The 24,998-nt window shown below is 37.6% G+C and overlaps 2 protein-coding genes across 4 annotated transcripts in view; both read left to right on the top strand.

The window, feature by feature from the left end:
• On the top strand, positions 1–23,848 carry LOC138363073 (arf-GAP with coiled-coil, ANK repeat and PH domain-containing protein 2-like). The gene is given in 11 exon segments (XM_069321996.1): positions 1–263; positions 1,045–1,108; positions 3,007–3,064; positions 5,312–5,370; positions 9,511–9,684; positions 10,763–10,994; positions 13,675–13,770; positions 16,005–16,142; positions 16,144–16,240; positions 20,469–20,540; positions 23,727–23,848. Coding segments are annotated over 10 exon segments (1,086 nt in total). The 5' UTR covers positions 1–263; positions 1,045–1,055; the 3' UTR covers positions 23,834–23,848.
• Positions 1–24,998, top strand: part of LOC123773324 (immunoglobulin superfamily member 10) — a 398,237-nt gene that overhangs the window by 296,554 nt on the left and 76,685 nt on the right. The window lies entirely within an intron of this gene.

Genomic DNA, 24,998 nt, shown 5'->3' with positions numbered 1-24,998 from the left:
TGGTGGATCTCGGGTGCACATGTGATGCTCCTCCGTCCTCTCCGGTATCATAATAGTGTTTTTGTCCACCACGGTGCTGCTTGAGGAAGTCAGCACTGATGTGTCAGTGAAATTGACTGACTTGTAACGCCTTGTTAAGAGCAATGATGTGGTATTGTGGGGAACGGTAGCCCGCCATCACCACCATCGCCGCAGGTACCCTGGAGCCCGACCACTGGCGGCGGACACACCCATGGATAATGCTTAGAAACACTTCATAACATGTAAGTGAAGACGGTCTTGGCCTCATGTTTTAAGATAGTTTCAATAATATAAGTAAGATAGATTCAATAATATAAATAAGGTGTTGATCATTACCGTATGTTTAATATGTTGTCATAAGCAGATAACTCTGAGAAGCATAACTAGTACTTAAAATAATGACTTTAAATAATATTTTCGAGTATGGGAGAACAGACTACCATTGTTATGGCCAGATGTGTTTACGGTCACTACAAACTGGCCTTTACAGTTTGTAGTGACTTGAACACGTGACAAATCCCAGTTTGTGAGCCTGGGATTAATGCTCACTGTAGTACAAAGGTAAGAATACGAGGGCATAACTTCACATTGATCAAACGACTAACTGTGAATGTTCTGTGCAAATATGGTAGTATGTTAGATAGTTAGGATTTTTTTATTTTTTTTAATTTAAATTGTGCCCTGAGGGCTGAGTTTATTGGGCAGCGCCACTCATCTTGTGAGTGGACATACCGCCATAGCAGCATGTACAACACTCCCCAATAGGAAGAAAACCAGCTGGGTTGTTCATCCTGATAGTTAGTTGATAGTTAAGGATGTATTGTACCGTACTTCAAGACTAAGTGAAAGAAACATAGTAAATTTTTATTTTGTATAATAAACTGTAAAAACTTGAAATACCATGAGCATAGCTGCCTTCCTATAGGTATAATTGGATAGCAGCATGCCATTATATATAACAAAAATACATACATTACAGTACTGTGTTTAGTTACAAACAATAATATATTTTGTCTTTTGCAGAGGAATTCAAGATGAAGGCTATAATTGATAATATAGAGTGCCAGCGAGACTCTCCCAGATTCCGGTAAGTACTGTACAGTGTAAATAAAATTTAAGTTTTCATGTCAAACCTAAACAAGCTTGATAATTTAATTTGTCTTGTATGTATAACTTATTATTCATTTACCTAAAAAGATTAGGTCCATTAAATCATATATCTGCTGCCCTCTTGTCTAATTCAGTTCCTCAGCCCTTTACTTATTACATCCCTTTTTGTCACAGCTTCGTCTAAGTGCTTTAGTGTACTGGTTTAGCACTTTCTCCTGATAATTACCTTAACTTGCCTTGCAGACAAAAGTCTCTAGGTTTGAGTGACTTGATGATTGACATGAACTTAATGATTGACTTGAACTTAATGATTGGTTGAAGTGAATGGTGTGAAATGGATGCTCTAAGACTTCATCAGACAGCAGTATTACAGAGGGTGCCATGCATTCACCCTAGGGAAACAGGTGTGTTACTATGTAATATCTTGACTATGAATGCAGTGAATATATGCACATATAAAAGAACTTTGATAAAAACACCCAGGGGGGGGGTTAGCGAGATGCTGGTGTATTGGAACTGAGGAAAACACAAGGTACAATGTAGTATGTGGCACTGGCATTGTGAGAAGTGATGTAAACCCATGCCAAGGTTGCCAAGGTATGGACAAGGAAGCCTGGAAGGAAATTAACATGTTTCCCATTTGGTATTGAAAGAAATAGAGGTGTGGCTTTAAATCAGCTGATCTGTAGAAGCAGAGATTGCAAGAGTGCTTTGGACTTGTAGGTAAAGGGAAAGTGGCCAACTAGGTAGAAAGAAGTTGTGGGGAAAGTTGGAGTTAATGAATGGCAGTGGAAACCTATTAAGTATCCCTTCACTTTTATAGTAATAAAATATACCTGTTTGTCTTGTGTAGTTAAGAACTAGAAGGTAGAGGAAGGCAGCCAGAGAAGAAATGGGCAGGTATGGTATACAAGTATGCGAGGATGTGTGGATTGAATGTAAACTTCACGTAATACAGTTAGGGACAAGGCTGGGTAAAAGAGGTAGGTAAAGAGGGGGGTAATTGTATTTTTGTACCTTTCAGTATGTGACAACTGGCATAGCATTGTATACCTGATCTTAGGAAGCTCTTGGGTATTGCTGGTGATTACTGTTGGGGTGTGCTGCTGCTTGTATATCTCTGTGCTCTATAGAATTGATGTTCGTCCTTCGGATGTGAATATGGGTGTGACTTCCGTATATCAGGTCAAAAGCCAGTGTCAGATGATGGAGGATTAGACCAATCTGAGTATGGAAGGCTTGCCCACATACAGTACATTTGTGGGTGGGGGCTACTACAGAGATGGAGGTTGGTCTTGCTTTGAGTGCGGCACATTTCCTTTGGGCCTCTGCAGTCTGTCTATTTTCTGTCGCACAGGCCCCCTGTGGTGACTTTGCTTTTCCAAGTTGGACAGTCGTGAGCAAGCAACTCAAGTATTGGTGTTGATGTCCAGGTCTTTGAGGGTCACCTTGAGGCAGTCCTTGAATCATTTCTTCTGCCCCCAACAGAATGCGTGCCCTGGCATAATTCTCCATACAGCAGCTGTTTAGGCAGTCAGCTGTTAGGCATTCTGGCAACGTGGTCTGTCCATCTGGCCTGAGTTTTCCGTTGGAGGTTGTAGCCTCTACATACACCCTCTATACAATTAATTATATAATAATTTATTTTTGTATTGATATCTTGAACCTTCTTTTGCTATGTACATTATATGGTACAAGGCTTATTGGTTTGTTGTTTTTCAGTTCTACATAGTTCTTTTCTTAAAGGAAATAAAAGCATTGTTCCTGTTTCTAAGTACCATTTTTTTTTGTTTAGGCATTTTGAAAAATATTTTTTTTCTTCGCCTTTTATAATACGAGCTGCTAATTGATCATATTCTACTTATTCTTTTACAGACAAGTGCTTGAGGAAAATGAAAAAGACCTGGACACATTGGAAGGCAAACTGGAAAAGGTAAAATCTTCATTAGGTGTTTAGTGTTGCTGTAAGGCATTAGAGGATACATCATATTTATCCTTCTGATGCTGCTATCATCCACACTTGGATACAGAATGTTTAAACCAAGAGCAAAACCCACTATGATCTGAGGAATTAACTTGTGCTTGATACTACACATGCTATCTATATTTCAGTCACTTCTTGCACCAATACACTATTTAAAAGAGCTTCATTACTGTTTTGTCGTCAATGACTGTCTTTATGTACCTGTCTGTTCTCTACAAACAGAATGCTATGAGTAAGCATTTGCCTACCTGAAATGATTGTTAGATACCGTATTTAAAAAAAATATTTAGTGCACTCTATGGAATGATGCAGGCTTCTCAAGTTAGCACATCACCAATGCCTGGACTGCATGGAGTGAGCTCTTGTCATGCCCGAGATTAATAATATTAATTTGCAACTTTCCTCTTTAGGCTTTTTTGGGGATCGAATTTGTGGTTTCATCCCTTGCCTGTCCTTGAGTGGTATACAAATAGGGTCAGCATCAGCAGTAGACAGACACCACAATGAAGGGGGTATTTTGGGTGGTATAGTTGGCAATTTAGCCTCTTGCCCTCTCATTGGGGGGGGGGGGAAGGGGTCCCCTCTTCGTCTCGAGCCACACTGCTCTCCGGTAGTATATTGCCTGATTAAGGGTGCGTCCACTCAGTCCCCCTCTGTGGTGGTGAACACTGAGGATAGTCTTGCTCTTAGCTTCTCAGGGTTTGGTCCTAAGTGAGGTCAACATTTGGGGGCGTCTTGCTCACCGATGACTTCTCCCACTACCATTCTATCCTGAAAAAAGTTGGGAATTAGCCAAAATGTCGTTGTAGTGCATTTGGAAGATGACTGGTCATCCCTAGGTGAATTTGTCTTGGCATGTAATTATCAGCTGGCTCTATACTTTGCTACATTTCCTGATTGCAAGGTATGTTGGTCTGGAGTTATTTATACTAGTACTTCATATATCATTGTCCTCCAGAGCAGATTTTCCTTCTTGTGTTGTAGCTCACAAAGGACTCCAGCATAGACATGATTAATCTTGCTCCCATATGTCAGGTTCAACCCTGATTCCCAGCCTTACCCTCTCTTAGTCTTCACTCGGTTTTCTTTCAGAAGTTATGCTTCATGCTGAGGATCTGAGGTTGAACCTAGTGGGATGGATTGAGGCTCTAAATCAATGTGTGTATGTATTTTTTAGGTGTTAGGATATTCTGGTTTTGTATCTGCCAATTTTTGAGATGGCAATATGAGGTGGCTTGGTGTGTGCCTCTTACTCTTTCCCTTCACCCAAGTTTTTGGTGGTGGATTTGCCAGATTATGTTCTTGGATATGTTCTCTCCTCCCTGTCCTAACTGCTCTCATCATCTTCAAGCAATAGACTGACAGTGCACCTATCGTCTGTGGGAGACTAGATGTGCCTCGTAATGCTGTGTTCAAAAGTCCCACCGATTATGTGTGTAATTTCATTTGATACTAGTCCTCTGGTAATTGTTTGCCATATTGGGAACAAATCCTGAAAGCCTTAGTTTCTTTTCTGGTCCCTAGTAAAAAGATGGGCACCAAGTTTGGTACATCACCATCTGATGACTAATGCACATTCTAGGAACCATTGATGCTATGCAAAATTGCAAGGACATTTATGGACCTGAAAAATATTAGTGATGAGAAATCTATTACAAATAGTTAACTTGAAAATTGTCCCTCAGAATCTGCTGTCATTAACATTTTTTCACCTCACTATGGCCAAACTATAATTAGTAGAATTTTTCCCCATCAGAAAGCAGCATTTTATGATAAAAAATAATAAATAAATATATTTATACTGTATATATATATATTTTTTTTTTAATACACACCAGAAAATTGATACAATTTCAGATGTGTAGTTAGGGGGTTAGGTTAACTAGGACTTTCCAGACGTTTGGTTTTTAATCTAAAATATTTGGTGAAATTATTATCTATGTTTGTTCCAATTTTTAATCTTAAAACTGGAGAGCAACATTTACTTAAATTCATTTGATATGTCATCCATGAAAAGATGCTATACATCTGTTTGCTGCCTTATATTTAGAGTTAAGTAAATATGAATTACATTATTCAAATTTCTATAGCATGATGAAAATAGTGTGCTGTAATTTATGGAAGCGTAAACGTAAAAAGTTGAATTGCAATGTTTTATTTTGTTAATATATGTAACTTACTTCTTTCAATGGACAGGTAGTGAAGCAGTGTAACCAGATGGTATCTGCAGGAAAGCAGTTCAATCAAGAGCAAGAGTATGTACACTGTTATCTTTGTATGTTAGTAAGAACAACATTAAATTACTGACAGCTAAGGAATGAATTTTTGGTTTATTTTGGATTAAAAAAACAAGGAAACAAGTTAAATGGCTAGAAATTTGAAATTGCTTACAGCATGTAATAGAACACTAATAATAAGAGGATCCTGTTGTTGAAGAAGACATTGAAATTTATATAGTATAGACTGACAGGGAGTTGCATGAAAGGGCTTTATCTCAAATATTATCTGTGACTGTGAAAAGCTTGCTCCCTTAAGAATGCAATGATTGTGGATTCATTGCTGGAGTGCAACAGTGCTGGTTCTACGTGAAGCAGTGGAAGATGTGGGGTATCTTTCTTTATCTTCAAGAAGGTACAGTGCCCCCCAAAAATACGTAATCCAATTCTCAGAAATCCAAAAATGTGGTAGTCTGTTGGGCTGCTGCTTCCTTGCAAGATTCTTTATCTTCAAGAAGGTACAGTGCCCCTCCAAAAATACGTAATCCAATTCTCAGAAATCCAAAAATGTGGTAGTCTGTTGGGCTGCTGCTTCCTTGCAAAAATGCAGTAAAGGCTTTTGCAATCCTCGGACATTTCCATGGTGTAGAGGCTGAGGTTTTGGTGACATGCGCTCAGTTTCCCAGCTCCCACTTCTGGTTCACATGCCAAATTGACCTCTACTCTAGGCTTCTTAGGTTTTGATGATGGTTGTACTGGTGACAGCAGCACCAGTGCTACTTTGACAACATAGTGGATTTTGGTCCTACTTCTGCCTTGGCTGTTCCCCACATGCTTTTATGAAATATTTTGTGGGGCACTACTTCAAATTTAAAATAATTTAATTATTAGAGTATTAAAAACAGCTGGAAAATTATACAAATATTAAATGTCATGTAAAACATGGAAAACTAAAGTTTTGAAATTTCATATGTATTGTATAGAATATAATGAGATGTTTGACAGTGTTCAGCCATCGTTATAATGTAATGTAATTGTCATTCTCAATCCTAGAACCAGTGATGTAGTTCATTTATTCATGTGATATAATTGATGTAATATATACTGTAGTGCCAAGAGGTCCCCACAGCTGCAATGTTTACATACAACATGTGGCAGTGTGCTGTCATATGCAAGGGGATTTATAGCAATTCTTTTGAACAGTTTTGAGTGTTCAACCTTACCAAAGGCTTTAACTTCAAGAAATACAGGTATCATATTTTTGCCTTGTGATATATAACTCTAACAAGTTTTCTTGGTTATATAATTATAATTGGTTCTGTAAGATGTTTATTTTAATATGGACTTCAAAATCAGAAGTTTTGTTCCTCTGCAAGAAAGTCAAGTTAGTATGTAATAAATAATACTTTTTATTCACACTTGTGTTCAGAGCAATTGCCCTGTGGTTACCTAATTTCATAGACTGGAGTTTTTTGTGAGGAATTTAGCATAAACATATTTACTCTCGAGAGGCATGCCATGGACAAGTGATCTAGAGAAACATAATGACAAAAAGAAGTTTAGCTCTTACGAAATGGCTAGAGGAAATTTCAGTTGCAGACGAGGAGTCACAATAACGTGGCTGAAATATGTTGACCAAACCACACACTAGAAAGTGAAGGGACACAATGTTTCAGTCCGTCCTGGACTATTCTCAAGTCGATTGTAATAAGGGAAGGAAATCTAGCAACTCTATTCTTATCCTTCCTTCTGACAAAGGCAATTTGGTGGTTGTCCTTGACCCTGAGGACCACCTCCAGAAAGCAGATGTCTTGCTCTCTGACTCCTGCACTTATGCCCCTCTGACTTCTAACCCTTTGGATCGCCTTAAAACTTCCTTTAACTGCAAACGAAGACAGCTCTCCAGTTTTTGTCCTGATCTCATTAAACGTTTCCGTGTCATCTGCCCTTCTCTCCCTTATTTCTATGGTCTTCCTTAGACTCATAAACCTGGTGTTCCTCTTCGTCCTATCATTTCTTCACGCGGCTCTGTCGGTTATCCTCTTGCCTGCTGGCTCACTAAAACTCTGATGTCTTACCTTGGCACTTTTTCTCCTGCCCACCTTTATCACTCACAGGACTTCATAGAAAGGCTGCGCCTGCAGCCTTCCTGTAAGATATTTAGTCTTGAAGTCGACTTTCTTTTCATTAATGTTCCTCTCGATGACGTTCTCTCTTTAGACAGAAGGCGACTGAGGGCCTTCTTCCTCCTGCTTCCCACTGACGTTTTCCTTGAACTCATTAGACTCTGTGTTGAATCTAACTCTCTCTTTCAACGGTAAATATTACACTCAAACTTTCAGTGTCGGTATGGGTTCCCCTCTCTTCCCTGTTCTTGCTAATTTCTACATGAAATACTTTGAAAATGTTCTTCCTTCTATTGATACTTGTCCCTCTCTCTGGCTTCGCTATGTTGACATTTTTGCTTTATGGTCTCGTGACCCAAGTCTTTTCCAGCCTTTCCTCTCCTGTCTTAACAATCTGGCTCCTTCCATCCATTTCAAAGTTGAATGGGAATCAAATTCCCTCCTTCCTCTTCTTGACGTTCACTTTCACAGCTCTGTGTCCGGGTTCTCTCTCTCTGTCTACCGCAAACTCATTCACAGTGGCATGTACATTCACTTCTTTTCCTACCATTCTCCTTATGTTAAGAAAAGTGTCCTCATCTCTCTCTTCCTCCGCGCTCTACACATCAGTGACCCTCAGTTTTTTATTCTGAAATTGCCTTTATCTACAAATCATTCTCTCGCCTTGGTATCCCTTTGCATTTTATCAACTGTGCCTACTCACATGCTAAACAAAATTTCTTTCATCCTAAACCTGCTTCCAACACTAGTAGCACTGTGCTCTGCCTTCCCTTCATATCTGAACTCCAAACTTTTACTTTTAACTTTTAAATCCCTTTCGTCCTCTTGACATAAAGCTCGCCTTTCGACAAACTAAACACTTCGTAGCAATCTAGTTCACATTGCTCCTCCTGCTTCTAATGCTGCTGGTGTCTACTCTATTTCCTGTTCATCTTGTCCTCTCCAATACTTTGGTGAAACTAGCCATACACTTAATGACAGACTTAAAGAACACAAAAGTGTTAAGTCTGCAGACAAACAATGTTCTCTTCTGTCTTGTTAGGGATTCTAATCATCCTATTGACTGATCTTCCTCCAAAATAATCTTTCCTGCCTCTACTCTACACAGACGCCATCTTGTTGAATCGGCTCCGATACACAACATACCCAACATGAACTCGAGTCCTGGCTTTGTTGCTGTTGACTCTTCCCTTTCACAGTATATACTCAAATGCTCTAACTTGCTACTTATGTATTTCTACTCAAATACTTTCTAACAAATGTGACCTAACATAAGCTTATCCTTCCATTTATCTTTTTCTCTCTCTTCTTTTTCTTTCCCTTGTTTTCTTTTACGATCCCTTTCTTATTCCTATTACTATCTCTTTTATTACACCTTACCTTTCATACCTTTTGCCTTGCTTTTTCTTCCTCTAAGATTTCCTACTCCTCACCCTCACGGCTCAGGGAGCCGGTCGGCTGAGCGGACAGCATGGACTTGTGATCCTGTGGTCCTGGGCTCGATCCCGGGCGCCGGCAAGAAACAATGAGCAGAGTTTCTTCACCCTATGCCCCTGTTACCTAGCAGTAAAATAGGTACCTGGGTGTTAGTCAGCTGTCACGGGCTGCTTCCTGGGGGTGGAGGCCTGGTCGAGGACCGGGCCGCGGGGACACTAAAGCCCCAAAATCATCTCGAGATAACCCCTCTCATGCCTATTTATTGCCTTCGCCTCCTTCCCTCATCACACTCGACTTGAGAATGGTCCAGGACGGACCGAAACGGCGTCATCCCTTCACTTTCTAGTGTGTGATTTGGTTAACAATTTCAGTTGCTGTCATAGGAACTCATTTTCCAAGCTTGTAATGTTATTTATAATCTTGTTGTCAAGTTGAAGTGCATTTATCAAAGATCTGGGTCCTCATGCTCATGATTAGTTACAGCATGCCTTACGTCAGTACAGTAATTTGAAAAGCAATGTTGTGCATTTTGTAGTGAACATTATATATATATACAGTGTACAGCAAAGTTTTGTATTTACATCCTCTGAACAAATTTGGGTTTTCCTCATTTCAGACAACTGATTCATATTCTATGGGATTTAGCAGGATATTTTGGCAGTGACACCAATGTGCAGTCAGCTTTAAATCGAATGCTGGCTGCCTTAGGGGAAGCTGCAAAATATCATGCAATACTGGTAGACCAGGCTGCTCGTGCTGTGACGAAGAACCTTGCAAGCTTTATAAAAAAGTAAGTTTATAGTATAGTACATGTATTTACTATTTTCATTTGTGTAGATATTTTGTGGTTATCGTAATTGCTTTTGGTCCAAGCAATGTTGTGGACTGATTGCTATTTCATTCAAAGCTTCTTTGGTTAGTTGTTTCATTTAATGAACATTTGTCGTCATGACTGAGTCATATAGTATCAGTAATGTTGGTCAGATCAATTACACAAAAATTACTGTGATGAATCGGATTGCAAAGTCCAGAAATTCAGAAATCTAGATAACTGAAGGCTGAATAATTTTTTTTTTTTTTTTTTTTTTTTATGTTAGTTTTCAGTGAATCCTATAGGCTGTTAAAACAGCAAGATGCAAGGAGGTTTTTCCAATTAGAAAATGAAAATTCAGTAGGAAATAACCTTTTTGCAGAATTCATCTTTTCTCCTTGCTTACAGCCATAACAAAAAGTGCCCTCATCTGACATAAACCCCCCTCTGACATGTACTATAACAACACTTGTAACTTTCATTCCAGTCTCACAATTTAGTCTACAATTGGTATTACTTTGCAGTTTGTCCCCTCTAGTCCATAGTTTGAGTTGATAGCTATGTCATCCATCACAGGGGTGTACCAGTTCTTTAGGCTCTTCATTGTTATTATGTACTGATTTTGGCCAATTCTCCTTCCCACTTCCATGTTGACATATACCATGCAATATAGTCAACAAAAAACTGATGAGTAGACATAGCAAGTGTGGGGAAGTGTAGATTAAGTGTGAACAGTGTATGAATAACGATGGGAAGTAAGAAGAGATGGAATTGACTTACGAGGGCATTTTATGTATATTTTATGTAATAACACAAACTTTTGAGCCTAGTCTGATGAAGCAGTAGGGCACTACTATGGATGATTTTCTGGAGTGTGACAGTCTAGTTTTCTGTAATGCTGTTAAATGTGAACAATATGGTGTATGGATTGGTATCTTTATTGAGTTTCTTTAACCTTCTTCTATAGGTATTACTTTCCAGTCTTCTTTGGCCAAGTGCATCTCTAGCCCCTGAAATTGGGGAACAGTGTATTAATCATCTTGGTTTCATTTTGCAGTGAGCTGCGATCTGTGAAGGATTTAAGACACTATTTTGAGAAGGTAAGCGGTGAAATGGACAGTGTCTTGCAACGCTCTTCCGGTGTATCCCGTTCCCGTGCTGCTCATGATGTAGACGACATGAAGAATCTGGTCATAGCTACTCGTAGAGCTTTTCGTCACACAAGCATCGATTATGTTCATGCCATATCAATAGCACAAGGAAAAAAGCGCCATGAGGTGGTTGATGCTGTAAGTATGGATGTATTGTATTTGTTATTTTATCCTTTAAACTATGGTTGTATTTGGTGCTCACATATGAGCAGAAATTTGTGTTATTAAATAGTAGATTTGCATACAAAATTATTGGAAAAGAAATAGAATAACAACAATTAGGGGAGGGAGGATTTGGATGACTTATTCAAAAAATTTTGATCACTTTATTGTTAATTCTTACAAATACAGTATACATCATTGGTGGTGACATATAACTGTATGTACAGATATATTATGCTACTATCAGTACATAGATTACTGTATATATAGATATTATGCTGATAATAGTATATAAAATATAACACTATTACTGTACAGTGGAACCTCGAGTGACAAGCGCCTCAATCTACGAGCATTTCGAATAACGAGCGAGCCACTCGGCGAAAGGTTCGTTCAGTGAGTGTCAGGTAGACTGTTACATTTTCTAAAAAAAAAAAAAAAAATAAAAATAAAAAATGAAAAATTTGAAAAAAATTAAAAATGTCATAAAGGTTTGTTCAGTAGGCTGCTTCATTTTCTAAAAAAAAAAAAAAAAAAAAAAATTGAAACAAGACAAATGTTATAAAAGATCGTTCGTGTAAGTCAGGTAGGCTGCTCCATTATTTAAAACGGGGAATATCATATTGATGTTTTTCCGTGGTGGAACGGATTAATTTTATTTCCATTATTTTAAATGAGGAAATTCGTTTTGAAAGACGAGCGTTTCACATGACGAGCGTTTCACATGACCAGCTCGGTGCCAGAACGGATTACATTCGTTAATCGAGCTTCCACTGTACAGGTATATGATAAATGTGCTATTTACTGTACATAATATCCTATTTCTAGAACATTATTTTGTTTCACTACTTGTTTAGTGTGGTAATGTAAAACACACTACTATGCAAAGCCTAGCACCTCACTCTTTACATCATATACCAACTAGTTTGTTTATCTTGTGCTTGTACTTCAGCATACATTTACACCTGATACTGTCTTTGTCAGATTGATCTTTTTTCAGTTGCTGGGATAGCCAAATGGCAATAAATACCATGTTTTTAGGCCACCATACACCTAGACACACACATCCACACACCATACACAAGTCCGCACATCCTCAAACCATGCACCTTCACTCCTTCACCCTCACACCATGTCACCAGTGTGGAGTCTTTGTTAAACTTCAAAGGAAGGTAGAAAAGGTACCATACCTGAGGAATGTATGGTACCATACCTAAGGAATGGCACCAAGCTAGTGCCATAACTGAGAGGTATAGAATGATCTTGAGGAAAGACAAGGAATCACATCACATCTTAGAGAAAAGAATCAGGGAAGACATGACTACCACATACAAAATTCTTCGAGGAGTAGTCGGATCAGAAAAGTACAGATTTGTTATGGGTGCTATTGATTGAAACTAAGTACATGAATGGGCCATAGAGATACTAGAAAAAATGGTTTGCATGTTAAGAATAGTGAAGAAATGGAGTACACTAATAGGGGAAGTGAGGGAAGCAGACAGTTGCACACTGCTTCAAATGTAGATATAACAGCCCAGTATGCTCGGGGAAAAAAAAAAGAGGAATCTGTACATTAGTCAGCTGAAGATTGAAAAGTGAAACCAGATGAGCTGAAGCTCATCAATGACCAGTACAAGTGGGCAGGTACCCACTCTATATTGTGTGCCATAAAACTGTACCACACATTACTCACCCTTACCACCTTCGCACTCTATAGACCTTCTTGAGGTTATCTTGAGATGATTTCGGGGCTTTTTAGTGTCCCCGCGGCCCGGTCCTTGACCAGGCCTCCACCCCCAGGAAGCAGCCCGTGACAGCTGACTAACACCCAGGTACCTATTTTACTGCTAGGTAGCAGGGGCATAGGGTGAAAGAAACTCTGCCCATTGTTTCTCGCCGGCGCCTGGGATCGAACCCAGGATCACAAATCCAGCGTGCTGTCCGCTCGGCCGACCTGCCCATAACTTCACCTTAACTCTCATCATTCTTAAGTTTGTCAGTTATATATATTTTTGGTTTCACTTTCATGCTTTGGTTCTGAGATGTTTTCATTACTATTACTACTATCATTCATGAACACTTGTATTTTTTTATTGTGTTCAAAAGCCTTCTCCCATTTGTGTAAATGATGAATATGAGATAAAGGGCTGTACTTATTTCTGCTTGTGACTGTATGGTACCAAAACAGGAAAGAGCTTTGGTGTGTTGTAGGTGATTCCATAACATCTGTGGAGGCCTAAGAAAAATATTCCACTTGGGCTGGATGGTCTCGCTTCATTCAGATCGGCATTTCTGTGTTCAATCCCCGGCCGTCAAAGTGGTTGAGCACTATTCCTTCCCCCTGTCCCTTCCCACATCCTTATCCTGATCACTTCTCTGGGCTGTATAGTCGTAATGGCTTGGCACTTTCCCCTGATAATTCCATTCCCATTGGTATTCAGTCACTGGCATGAAAATTAAGAACATTATTCTGAGATTGCTGTTGTCATTTGGTGATCAATACCTGATGATGATCACTAAGTGGTGAATAAGTAGAAGGGAAATTGGGTGAATTAGCTTAAACATTCTGGGGAATAAGATTATACTGTAGTTAATTTAAATTTTATTACAGTATGTATGTATATTATAAATAGTGTGAATTTCTTTCTTCTTTCAGCTTTTGTCGTATTTGAAGGCCTACAGTACCTTCTACCACCAAGGTACTGATCTCTGTGATGACCTGAAACCTTCTCTTGATAAGATTAGCCAAGAGGTATGATATTTTCTGAGTAACAATAACCTTTTATTTATTAAATCCTGAAAAATGTTTCATACCAGTACTGTAGCAATTCTATGGGTATGTGGAAGATTGAATGCCTACAGGGAAGAGCAGTATTAAAGAGAAAAATTATACAAATTAATGGAAACAAATTGATACTGTACTAGATTTTAGAAAGATGAAAATTATGGGAGGGCCATTAGAATTAATATTTTATATTGCATGTTAAGGGAGTTATTGTACCACTATACAGTACCTGGATTGTACTTGTATGGGGTGCTGGGAGTTCTGCTACCCAAACCTGGCCCAGGTCCAGGCTTGATCTATGAGAGCTGGGTCTAACAGGCTGTTGCTTGGAGTGGCCCACAGGCTCGCGTATCCACGTGGGCCAGGCTTGACCTGTGAGTGCTTGGTCCAACAGGCTGTTGCATGGAGTGGCCCACAGGCCCATGTATCCATTACAACCCGGTTGGTCTGCACTTCTTGCAGAAAACTATCAAAATTTTTCTTTAAGATTTCCAATTTTATTCCTGCAATATTTCTTAAACTTGCTAGGAGAATGTTGAACAACCATGGACCTCTGATGCTTAGCATTCTCTAATTGTGCCTGTGGGACCTCTACTCTTCAATGACTCTTCTGTTTTTCCTTCCATGTCGTTATTTTACTGTGCAAGTTAGGGTATCTTCCATGTACAGGGCATATATATATATGTCGTACCTAGTAGCCAGAACGCACTTCTCAGCCTACTATGCAAGGCCCAATTTGCCTAATAAGCCAAGTTTTCATGAATTAATTGTTTTTCGACTACCAAACCTACCTAACCTAACCTAACCTATAAAGATAGGTTAGGTTAGGTTAGGTAGGGTTGGTTAGGTTCGGTCATATATCTACGTTAATTTTAACTCCAATAAAAAAAATTGACCTCATACATAATGAAATGGGTAGCTTTATCATTCATAAGAAAAAAAATTAGAGAAAATATATTAATTCATGAAAAACTTGGCTTATTAGGCAAATCGGGCCTTGCATAGTAGCTGAGAAGTGCGTTCTGGCTACTAGGTACGACATATATATATATATATGTCGTACCTAATAGCCAGAACGCACTTCTCAGCCTACTATTCAAGGCCCGATTTGCCTAATAAGCCAAGTTTTCATGAATTAATGTTTTTTCGTCTACCTAACCTACCTAACCTAACCTAACCTAGCTTTTTTTGGCTACCTAACCTAACCTTACCTATAAATATAGGTTAGGTTAGGTTAGGTAGGGTTGGTTAGGTTCGGTCATATATCTGCGTTAATTTTAACTCCAATAAAGAAAAATTGACCTCATACATAATGAAATGGACAGCTTTATCATTTCATAAGAAAAAAAATAGAGAAAATATATTAATTCAGGAAACTTGGCTTATTAGGCAAATCTGGCCATGTATATTAGGCTGAGAAGTGAGTTCTGGCTACTAGGTACGACATATATATATATATATATATAATTTGGTACCGTTCTCATCTCCTTTCAAGAGAGTATATTTAGAGAGTTATGAGACAATCCCAATAGTTTATTAAGCTTTATCATGCTTTATCATATCTATGCGTGCTGTGTATGTTCTTTGTGTTTCCTCTATTTCAGCAGTCTCCTGCTCTGAAAGGGTAAGTGAGCATCGAACAGTTCTCTAGGAAGCTGATATCACTGGTCTGGTTTGTTTTTTGTCTGCATTGGTGATTGGATTGTTTGTCTTCCCTATCTGATTCTGAGGTGGGATGTTTTCTTGAAGTTATCTAACTTTTGGGCTCTTTTGAAGCTTAATGTACAGGATATATTACACACATGTATAGTCGGCATCGGATCTTGATTCACCATGCATCTAAGAGGTTGGGAGCTTCTCTCCTTACAGAAAGTTTGAGTAACTCTCTGATTTAAAAGGTCTTTTTTTTTTTTTTTATCTTTCAGTACTGTATATACACAAATTCTCAGTCTTGTAAAGCCACTACCACACACAGCATTCGTGCAGGTCCTTAATCTTTTTGCTCGTGTTGACCTATAGAAATTAATTTAATGTACAGTCCTTGTCTCAGTTAAATTATATTTATTCCCACTCCAGTAAAAGTTTGTTTGTGCAGGAAAAAGTATTTATGTGTAGAAACATACAATGCAGTATGGTAGTTTATTCCAGTGTAACTGCATAAGCTGATTATAGCTTATGAATTTTGTTTTTTGTTTTTCAAGGTGAATTTAATGAGACATGAAGTTAGTGACCTGGAAAAGACCTTAGAAAACAGACACACAGATGTCACAGATAAAGACTTGGTGTTGTCACTGGACCAGATGGACACTACCAAGCTAGTCAATATGCATGGATATCTGTTTTAAACGGACCACCAACGCTTTCAAGACATGGAATCGACGTTACTTTACTCTCCAAAATAACCAGTTGGTTTACCGCAAGCGGTCAGGAAGGTAAAGTTTAAATGAGTTTATCTGCATGTACTGTATTTCTTTTAAATTTACATTTAAAGTTGTTACTACACAGGCAACCCAATCATATAGGTATTTTCTATAAACTATATACAACATGTGTATATTTGTAAGCATGAGTGAGTGAAATTCCATATGAGAGCTACATTTGTGGTTTCCTATCTTCCTTGTAATTTGTTCAAGCTTCTAATTATTTTTGCATTCCCCCTATATTCAATTTTTTTCAGTTTTGCTTTCTTAGTTTGAATCTGTGACCTCTTGTTCTCGATATTGTGCATTTCTTGTACTCGCCTAATTGTGCTTGCGGGGGTTGAGCTTTGGCTCTTTGGTCCCATCTCTCAACTGTCAATCAACTGGTGTACAGATTCCTGAGCCTACTGGGCTCTATCATATCTACATTTGAAACTGTGTATGGAGTCAGCCTCCACCACATCACTTCCTAGTGCATTCCATTTATTAACTACCGACACTGAAAAATTCTTTCTAACGTCTCTGTGGCTCATCTGGGTACTAAGTTTCCACCTGTGTCCCCTTGTTCGTGTTCCACCATGCTGAAGAGTTTGTCTTTGTCCACCCTGTCAATTCCCCTGAGAATTTTGTAGGTGGTTATCATGTCTCCCCTTACTCTTCTGTTTTCCAGGGATGTGAGGTTCAGCTCCTTTAGCCTTTTCCTCGTAGCTCATTCCTCTCAATTCCAGGACGAGCCTGGTGGCATACTGCTGAATCTTCTCTAGCTTTGTCTTGTGTTTCCTGGAGACCAATCCTGGAGCTGCATACTCCAGGATTGGTCTTACATAAGTGGTATACAGGGTTCTGAAAGATTCCTTACACAAGTTTCTAAAGGCAGTTCTTATGTTGGCCAGTCTAGTGTGGTAGTGGTGATGTCACCTCATTTTCTTCTGTCTATACATTTTGGCATATTAATGCCGAATATATCTTATAGCTCTATGTTGAAGGATTGCTAGGCATTTGGTGAAGAGTCCCAGTAGTAACAGTCGGGTTCGTTCTTGATTCACAATTGAGAATTGCAGGTTCGAATCCCGGGTGGGACAGAAATGGTTGGGTGCATTTCCTATCACTTAAAAGCCCAGTTCACCTAACAGTAAATAGGTACTCAGGAATTAGTCAGCTTTCTGTGAGGTTGCATCCAGGGCTGGGTTAGTAATTCAACCTTGGGGGGGGGGGAAAGGGGGGGGAGATCCCTATATAAGCCTAACATGTATGAATGCACTCAGCTTCCTGTCCTTTGACACAATGAATTATTATTATTATTATTATTACTATTACTATTATTTAGTAATATGTGTCTTTTCACTTTTGCTAATTTATTGATACAGTAAACATTTTTAGATATGAGCAGCATACAACTATGGCATATTCTAATGTAGCATTAACTTGTGTAATATTTTGTATTTTTGTTTAAGCATTCCTCTTTATATGCCTTTAAAAGTAATTGTGAAGTTGATCAGTGTAGCATAGGCTCCTCTTACTTTATGCCCTTGATCTGATCATCTGGCAACAGCTTACTATCTAACACTACCCTTTAACTCAGTTGTAGTTTTTATTTTTTTGGTGGATTGAATGTTGCTTTGTTTTGCTTATTCTACACTTATTAAGTGGTATATATCCAATTTGAATACCTTTTCCCATTTATTGCTCCACACAAATATTTTAACTTCATTATTTTGAAGGGCATGTCAGTCGCCTAAGTCTTTATTCTTTCCCAAAGCTTAGCCACATCTGCAAACATATTCATATAGCTGTATAAATTTGGGTAGATCATTTATATAGCCGCTGAACATTACTGATACTGGCATCAATCTTTCTGAAATTATAATGGTGACATTCCTTCATTTTGATTCATTGCCACTTTATCATTGTTATTGTTTTAGGTCCAGATAGATGCAGTCTGCCCAGCAGTCTTTCCTTTTCAGATTTACTGTGGCCTTGTACAAAAAAAAAAGTGAAGTAATTTTGTATGCATAATCTCCTAGTCTTAAAACCAAACTGATATTCCATTATAATTTCTTTCAAGATACTGTATTCTACTTATTTAGTTTACTTATATTCTCTAGTGGCTTCCTTACTAGTTAATGATGACCAAACACATACCAGAAAATAGAGAAATGATGACGTTTCAGTCCATCCTGGACCATTATCAAGTCATGTGAGGGGAGACTCGCACAACTTGACAATTGTTCAGGATGGACCAAAAATCGTTGGTTCTTCATCTTCTAAGTTGTGGTTTGATCATCAGTTCTTCACCCAAGTAATTGTGACTCATCATCTGCCTAATGGTGGCGGATATTGTAGGCCAAAGATTTCTTCTTTTCTGGTGAATACAAAATCCAACAATGACGACATCATCTTCCTTCACTACCATTATCAGATTGATGTGCTGATGCATAATGTCTCCATCTGGCTCATGTTCCTCTTGAACCTATTTGGTCCTTTTATAGTCTTGTCATTTGCTTCAATTTTTTGTGTCCTGCTGAGGATTTTTTCAAGGTTGCATTTCTGCTGACTTTAGCTTCTGGCAGTTTTCTTATCAAACTTCATGCTCTTCACCAGTAGCCTGAGTATTTTTTTTTTGTCATGATGGCTATTATCTGTCTCGAGCCTTCTTCTTCTTTTAATTGAATTAAAGTTTGTCCAACTGAGGGTGCTCTCCTTGGTCTTCCAAAGAGGTTGTTCAGTTTAGTACTCACCTAGTTGTGCTTACGGGGCTTGAGCTCTGGCTCTTTGGTCAGTCTGCTTCATTATGTGCACAAGTATTCCACCATTGTGGCTTTCTTTGCTAATGCTGTATGTCTAAGGCTAATATCTGTGCAAAGAGTTTCTGGCAATCCAACAGGGTGTTGGCTGCCTATTACTTTTTGGATGTCCTGCATCTTTACTGTATTTGTGTGATGCTTGTGCAGGTGATGTGCTGCTAATTCTAGTTTTCTTTGAGTGTTGGTCTTCTGCTTCTCTCGTGTGTATTCTGTTTCAATAAAACAATTTCATCCAATGTGTCATTGTGAGTAGGCATCAGGGAGCTAATGAGAGGCCAGTAGCTCTGTGTCCTATAGTTCTCTCTTCCTTATGAGGATAACAGGTGATTTAGGCAGCACTTGAGTAAGGACATTTGCCGACTGTGACCCTGGGTGACCTGGGCTGCAATCTGGTGGTGATCAGGCAAGATGAAGTGGGAATTGCTTTCCTGTGACCCACTATTATTTGCATTGTTTCTTAACTTTCATTTCTTAAGAGAAGTTATTTTTTTTGCCTGTGATATTCAGGTGGTTTTCTTGGCGTTTGGTTGATCTCGAATCCATACACTACTGTGTGTGTATAACCCTGCCTTACTTTATGAATAGTAAATAAGAATTTGTAATTTATTTCGTATAATCTCCATAAGTGTTTCTATAAATTTGTAAGAAACTTTTTTGGTTTGAATTGTTATTCTTTCATCATGGAGCTATGGGGAAAAGAAACATTTTATCATTTCTTAGCACTGAAATTATGGCAACTACTGACTGGCAAATGTATTGCTATACATCAGTGTCGGAATATTTTGTTATTTGGATACAGGATAATTTAATATTACCTAACAAAATGTAACTTTACATTTGACTCTAACACAGTAAAAATAGATATGGTGACAGTGCATCTTAATCTTAACTCATTCCATTAAAGTTTTCTTAGTAAAATTACTAAAAAAAATACCTGAGAGCCTCCAGTTTTCTTTTATTTTACTAAAAATAGTATATAGTTATATGGCTATCGATCGGTATCCATATGCAGCACTCATTAATCATTAATTTGGTAAGCTTCATTCATGGATAATATTTTCTTTGTCTATATGTTTAGACAAACCATCAGCACTAAATCATTGATGGGAATATGGTATTTCTTAATATGATAATCTTTACTGGTTAGTATCTACTAAAATATTTACATTTCTAAACACATATTGTTTTATTTATAATTGCGTGACAATAATTAACAAATAATATTGTATAACACATTGTAAGATCTGTTTGTATGCCAAGTTATATATCAGAATTTGTCATGAGGAGAATGTTGTCCATTCCTGTAGGATTTTTAATTAGTTCATAACAAATTTCATTTATTTTTTGAAAGGAAATAACTCTTGAACTACCTTTCTTATATTTCTCTGTACAATAGCTTGATTCTCGTCTATTAATGTAGTTTTTCTCGTACTCTTCCAAGGTATTCGAAAGTCTATCAGGAACTCGGGAGGAAGTAATCTGCTCAATAGTCGTTTGATGCGAGTGCACGGAGGTCTGTGTTGCTACTACTTCTGTGTAGCTCTCATTTGCTCTAAGGTTAAATATTAATTATTTCCCAGCAAACCTTAGAGGTAAGTGGGAGTCAATAAATTATTATCACATGCACACTTAGAGCAGCATGAAACTAAAACCGTAGTCACTGTGTCTATAGCCTCACCCATGATATTCTCAGCACGATTAAAGAGCGGTATAAAATGCACATACAGTACAAGTACATACTCTCATACTTGTACAAAATGGTCAAATAAAATGCTTGAAATATAAAATGACAATGTAGATAACATTTTTAGTAAATAATGAGAGTTTGATGTATACTGTACTGTAATTATGAGATGAATACTGTATTGAATTGCTGACTGACTGCAGCAATATGAAGCAAAAGCAAAAAGGATAGAAAGAATAATATGTGTGAGTGTTTCTTGATACAGAAGAGATAATGAATGGTAATGCTGATTAAGAAAACAGGATGTGATAAATATTGAGATTTGTGGACCATTAATTTAATTAGCAGGTAAAGTTTTAGATTTCATATTGAATCCGTGTCCCCACAATATGTCTTAACATATTGTGGAGATGGATTTGAAAAATATTACTTGAAGAGGAGTGGTTAGGCTAAATTGTCAATTTTTTTTTGTTTAAGTCCTCGTTCAACAATCCTCGTTCAACATTACCAAAATATTATCCATCCTAGCATTGCTTGTATGACTTTTGTATGCTGTGAATACAAATCTGTAATGTATTTGTGTTAGGAATAGTAAGCATGCTTGTAATATGCACTGTAACTTTGACACTTTTTATTTTGTGCATGAAAACTGTTCTAATGTTGCCTGGGTTCGATTTCTGTACATATTCACGACAACTTCAGTTTGCGGAACTTTATGGAACCAGACCTAATGCATCATTATGGTGCATTGTTGTGGCCGGCGGTGCAGGAAGAAGGGGTGGAATTTTTTCAAATTCTAGTGTAAGGAATAGAACACCTCATTATACATATATAGACAACAAATGATGTATAAAGAATACAGTTAAAATACATGTATATTGAAAGGTAAAATAGAGGAAGAAAAGATAATAATGAAAAAAAAGGATGCAACTGCATTTGGGAGTTACTTTAGAGAAGAACTTATTAATGCTCATGTTCTATGGGTGAATTTTACTGAACAAAATCTTAATTTCAGTCTGTTATAGGTGTGCATACATACCAGCAGAACCTGACTGGACAAACTTCTCCATCACGGCCATTTTTTCTCATGCCTCACCCTTTGACCCTTGTTTTTCAAAGGTTGTGTGATGACTCCAGGAGGAACAAAAGTGTGGCTAACTAAAAATTAAGACTACCTTACAATTTTGTTTGAGTGTTCTCAGTGCTGGTTGATACATACTGCTTCTATCCAAATATTGAATCATTTTTCTTCCTCCATTCCTCCATCCTTTGAACTCACGAATTTGTGCATATCACACTGGCCCCATATTATTATATGGTTATTCTGGTGCAAACCTAAATGTGAGAGATGTAGCTAGAGATCAAATGAATCAAGTGATTACTTAAGTACTTCCGTATTTAATAATGCATCTTCAGAAGGATGGATTTACGAGATTGATTGATTGATAGAGATTAAGCCACCCAAGGGGTGGCACGGGCATGAATAGCCCCTAAGTGGAGGCTGTTGGAGACAGTACCAGTAGCTGATACTGCAGATCTGTGGATGAATGGGGTCTTCATGGTCGCTTGCAGTTTATATCCTGTAGGAGGCTTGGCTGTTCAGGCGTTTCTCCTGCAGGAGGCTCTGACTGTACATGAATTTTGTCATTGAATTATATGTACAGTATACTAATATATCCATATTCAAAGTACTGTAATAATGTATGCTCTTCAAGAAACAATAAAATTTGCAAATTGTGAACTTTGTTCCATATACAATACAGTACCAGTATACAGTAGTATCCTTTTGAATCTGCTGTGATAGCATGAGTTTCTAAGCTATCTTGCTCAGTTGCTCTCAGAGGTAAGTATTCACTCTCATAACTAACATGCATTCAGGACAGTACTAATTAATGTTAATTTCTAATGTATACACCTGTATTACAACATGCTTTCAGTATTATGAATGTGTTAAAATATGAATACTGTACTGTATATGCATGTATTACTATTTCTGGTAAAATTGCAAATAATTGTTTTAGGAAATGGTAAAGAATATGCCAGTGTTGGATGCAACAAAATTTAGGAATGAAATGGAAAAAGCGATCAATCCCAATTAGTCAGAGCAAGAAGTACACAGAATTTTTACTTCAACTAGTTATTTTCCAGTTTTCTATATGTGACCAATTCTTCTCTAAATCTCATACTTTGTGTTCATCTGTTCACTGAAATTTGTTGTTTTCCCCAACTATTTTTGTCACTTTATTTTCTTGAATTACTAAAGCCAAGGCTAGTCTCATTGTCATACACACTTTATCCTCTAAAAGCCTCATTCATCTGGCCTCTCCCATTTTTCTTTCCCAGTTGAGTGTGCCATCTAGGTGATATAACATAGATTTTGGCAGTCTTTCTCAAATTTTAACTTTCTCCCCTTGAAGTTGTTCCTTTATCTGACAAAAGAGGAACTACTACTCTTCCAACTCTGTTTGCAAATTATGGCTGTCTGCCTGCATAGATGGTGTATATTCCCAAAATATCTTATTCCTTTTTTTTTTAATTCATTGATAATAACCTCTGGTTTCAAATGATTTCTTTTCAGTTTGTCAACTTAGCCAAAAATAACTGCAGTACTCATTACTATTGTGTTGAATCATATAAAATTTTATTCAGTGAATGACATTCACCAAAGGATGCTGTTGGCTTTACGAGAGAAGTTGGAGATCGGCCAATGTTTGCGGAGTTAGACTTTTTAGTATATATTTTCCTTGACTTTATTAATGGTTTCTTGGATGTTTGTATTCTTTTGATGCATGTATGTACATGTGTGTGTGTTATATGAGTAATTTACACATGGTGATGCACGTGGTCAAACACACAGCATCCACACAGGAATATACTGTACAGTATAAAAGTTAAGATGATTTCAATGATACATTTCTAAATAACATTTACATGTATTAATTTAATAGTACTGTTTCTTTTCACAAAACACATTAGAATATATCTCCAATGCTTAAAAGATGTTTACTCTTATAGGAGAAGAGGTGACAGTTATGGAAGAAGATTTACGTTTATGCACTGTTAAGCCTGCTGTTGAGGTCGACCGTCGCTTCTGCTTTGAAGTGGTCTCTCCTATGAAGTAAGCTCTAAATAAAAGTGTGTTAGCAAGTTATCATTTTAGCTCTGTACATTTACCAACAATTATAATTGTTTAAATTGCTAGACAAGATGAGCCGACACAAATAATTAATATTGCATAGATGTAGATAAGTCTGAACTTTATTCGTCGCAACAGTGTCTCTTTATTTGGGTTAGAAACAGAATAGTAAATCTACAGAGGGAAAAGATAGTCTGCTGTGCCTGCTAAATTTTAGTAAGAAATTTGCTGGTCTGCAAAGTTGTTAATCCCCTAAATTATATTGGTTGTATTATTCTTTCAACTGATTTTTTCAGTTTCCTCATTGTAATTTAATTCATTATCTATTTTTTAAAGGTACATGACCTCTTTTACAAATTGGACTTAAGTATTTGAGATTAAATAATTTTGTCTGTCCAATAAAGTCAAAGTCTAACATATATGATATGTTGTCTTTTCTTATTTTGGCAATTTACCATGTGTGTGTTAGTACATAAAATATTTTGTGGAGGCTGGTGCATATTTATGCATTAATTATGTTTTCAGATGTCACATGCTTCAAGCTGTAATGAGTGTGCATGTGTTTACATCGGCCAGACTGGTAAAAATCTTTCCTCATGCTTAAATCAACATTCATATGCTACTCGTGCAGCCTAGCACTCCAGTGCATTGTATTTACATTCCAATTTATGTGATCATTCTAATGACTTCAGATGGGGCGAAATGTATTGTTAAAAGGGTTTCGTTGAACAAAATGGAGATTAAGTCTGCTCTGATGAAATAATGCAACAACAGCCTTAATATAAGCCTTGGTATATATAAATTAGATCCCCCATATAAGCTTCAATATAGCACGTCAATATAATATAGCATTCATTTAACCTGTCTTTATTTATTTATTTCCATCCGGCTGAACTTATATATATTATCCAGTGTTTTTTTGTACAGTTACCCTTATTTGTCCATTTTCTTTGCCTTTTTCGTTTCCTTTTATCCATAGGTTTCATCCCCTATCTTGATGGTCAGGTGACCTGCCCTGGCGGGTATAAGGTCTGTCTACCATGTTACCTTCTTCCTCCTCCAGGAGTAAAGGAGATAGGCTTTGTGCACTGTGCAGTGTGCACTGTGCACTGCAATGAGCCATTCAAGTCAGCTGTGGGAGAATCTTGAGA

The sequence above is a fragment of the Procambarus clarkii genome, chromosome 10 (assembly GCF_040958095.1).
Source record: "Procambarus clarkii isolate CNS0578487 chromosome 10, FALCON_Pclarkii_2.0, whole genome shotgun sequence".
Classification (NCBI taxonomy): domain Eukaryota; kingdom Metazoa; phylum Arthropoda; class Malacostraca; order Decapoda; family Cambaridae; genus Procambarus; species Procambarus clarkii.
This window is presented reverse-complemented; position numbering and strand designations above follow the sequence as displayed.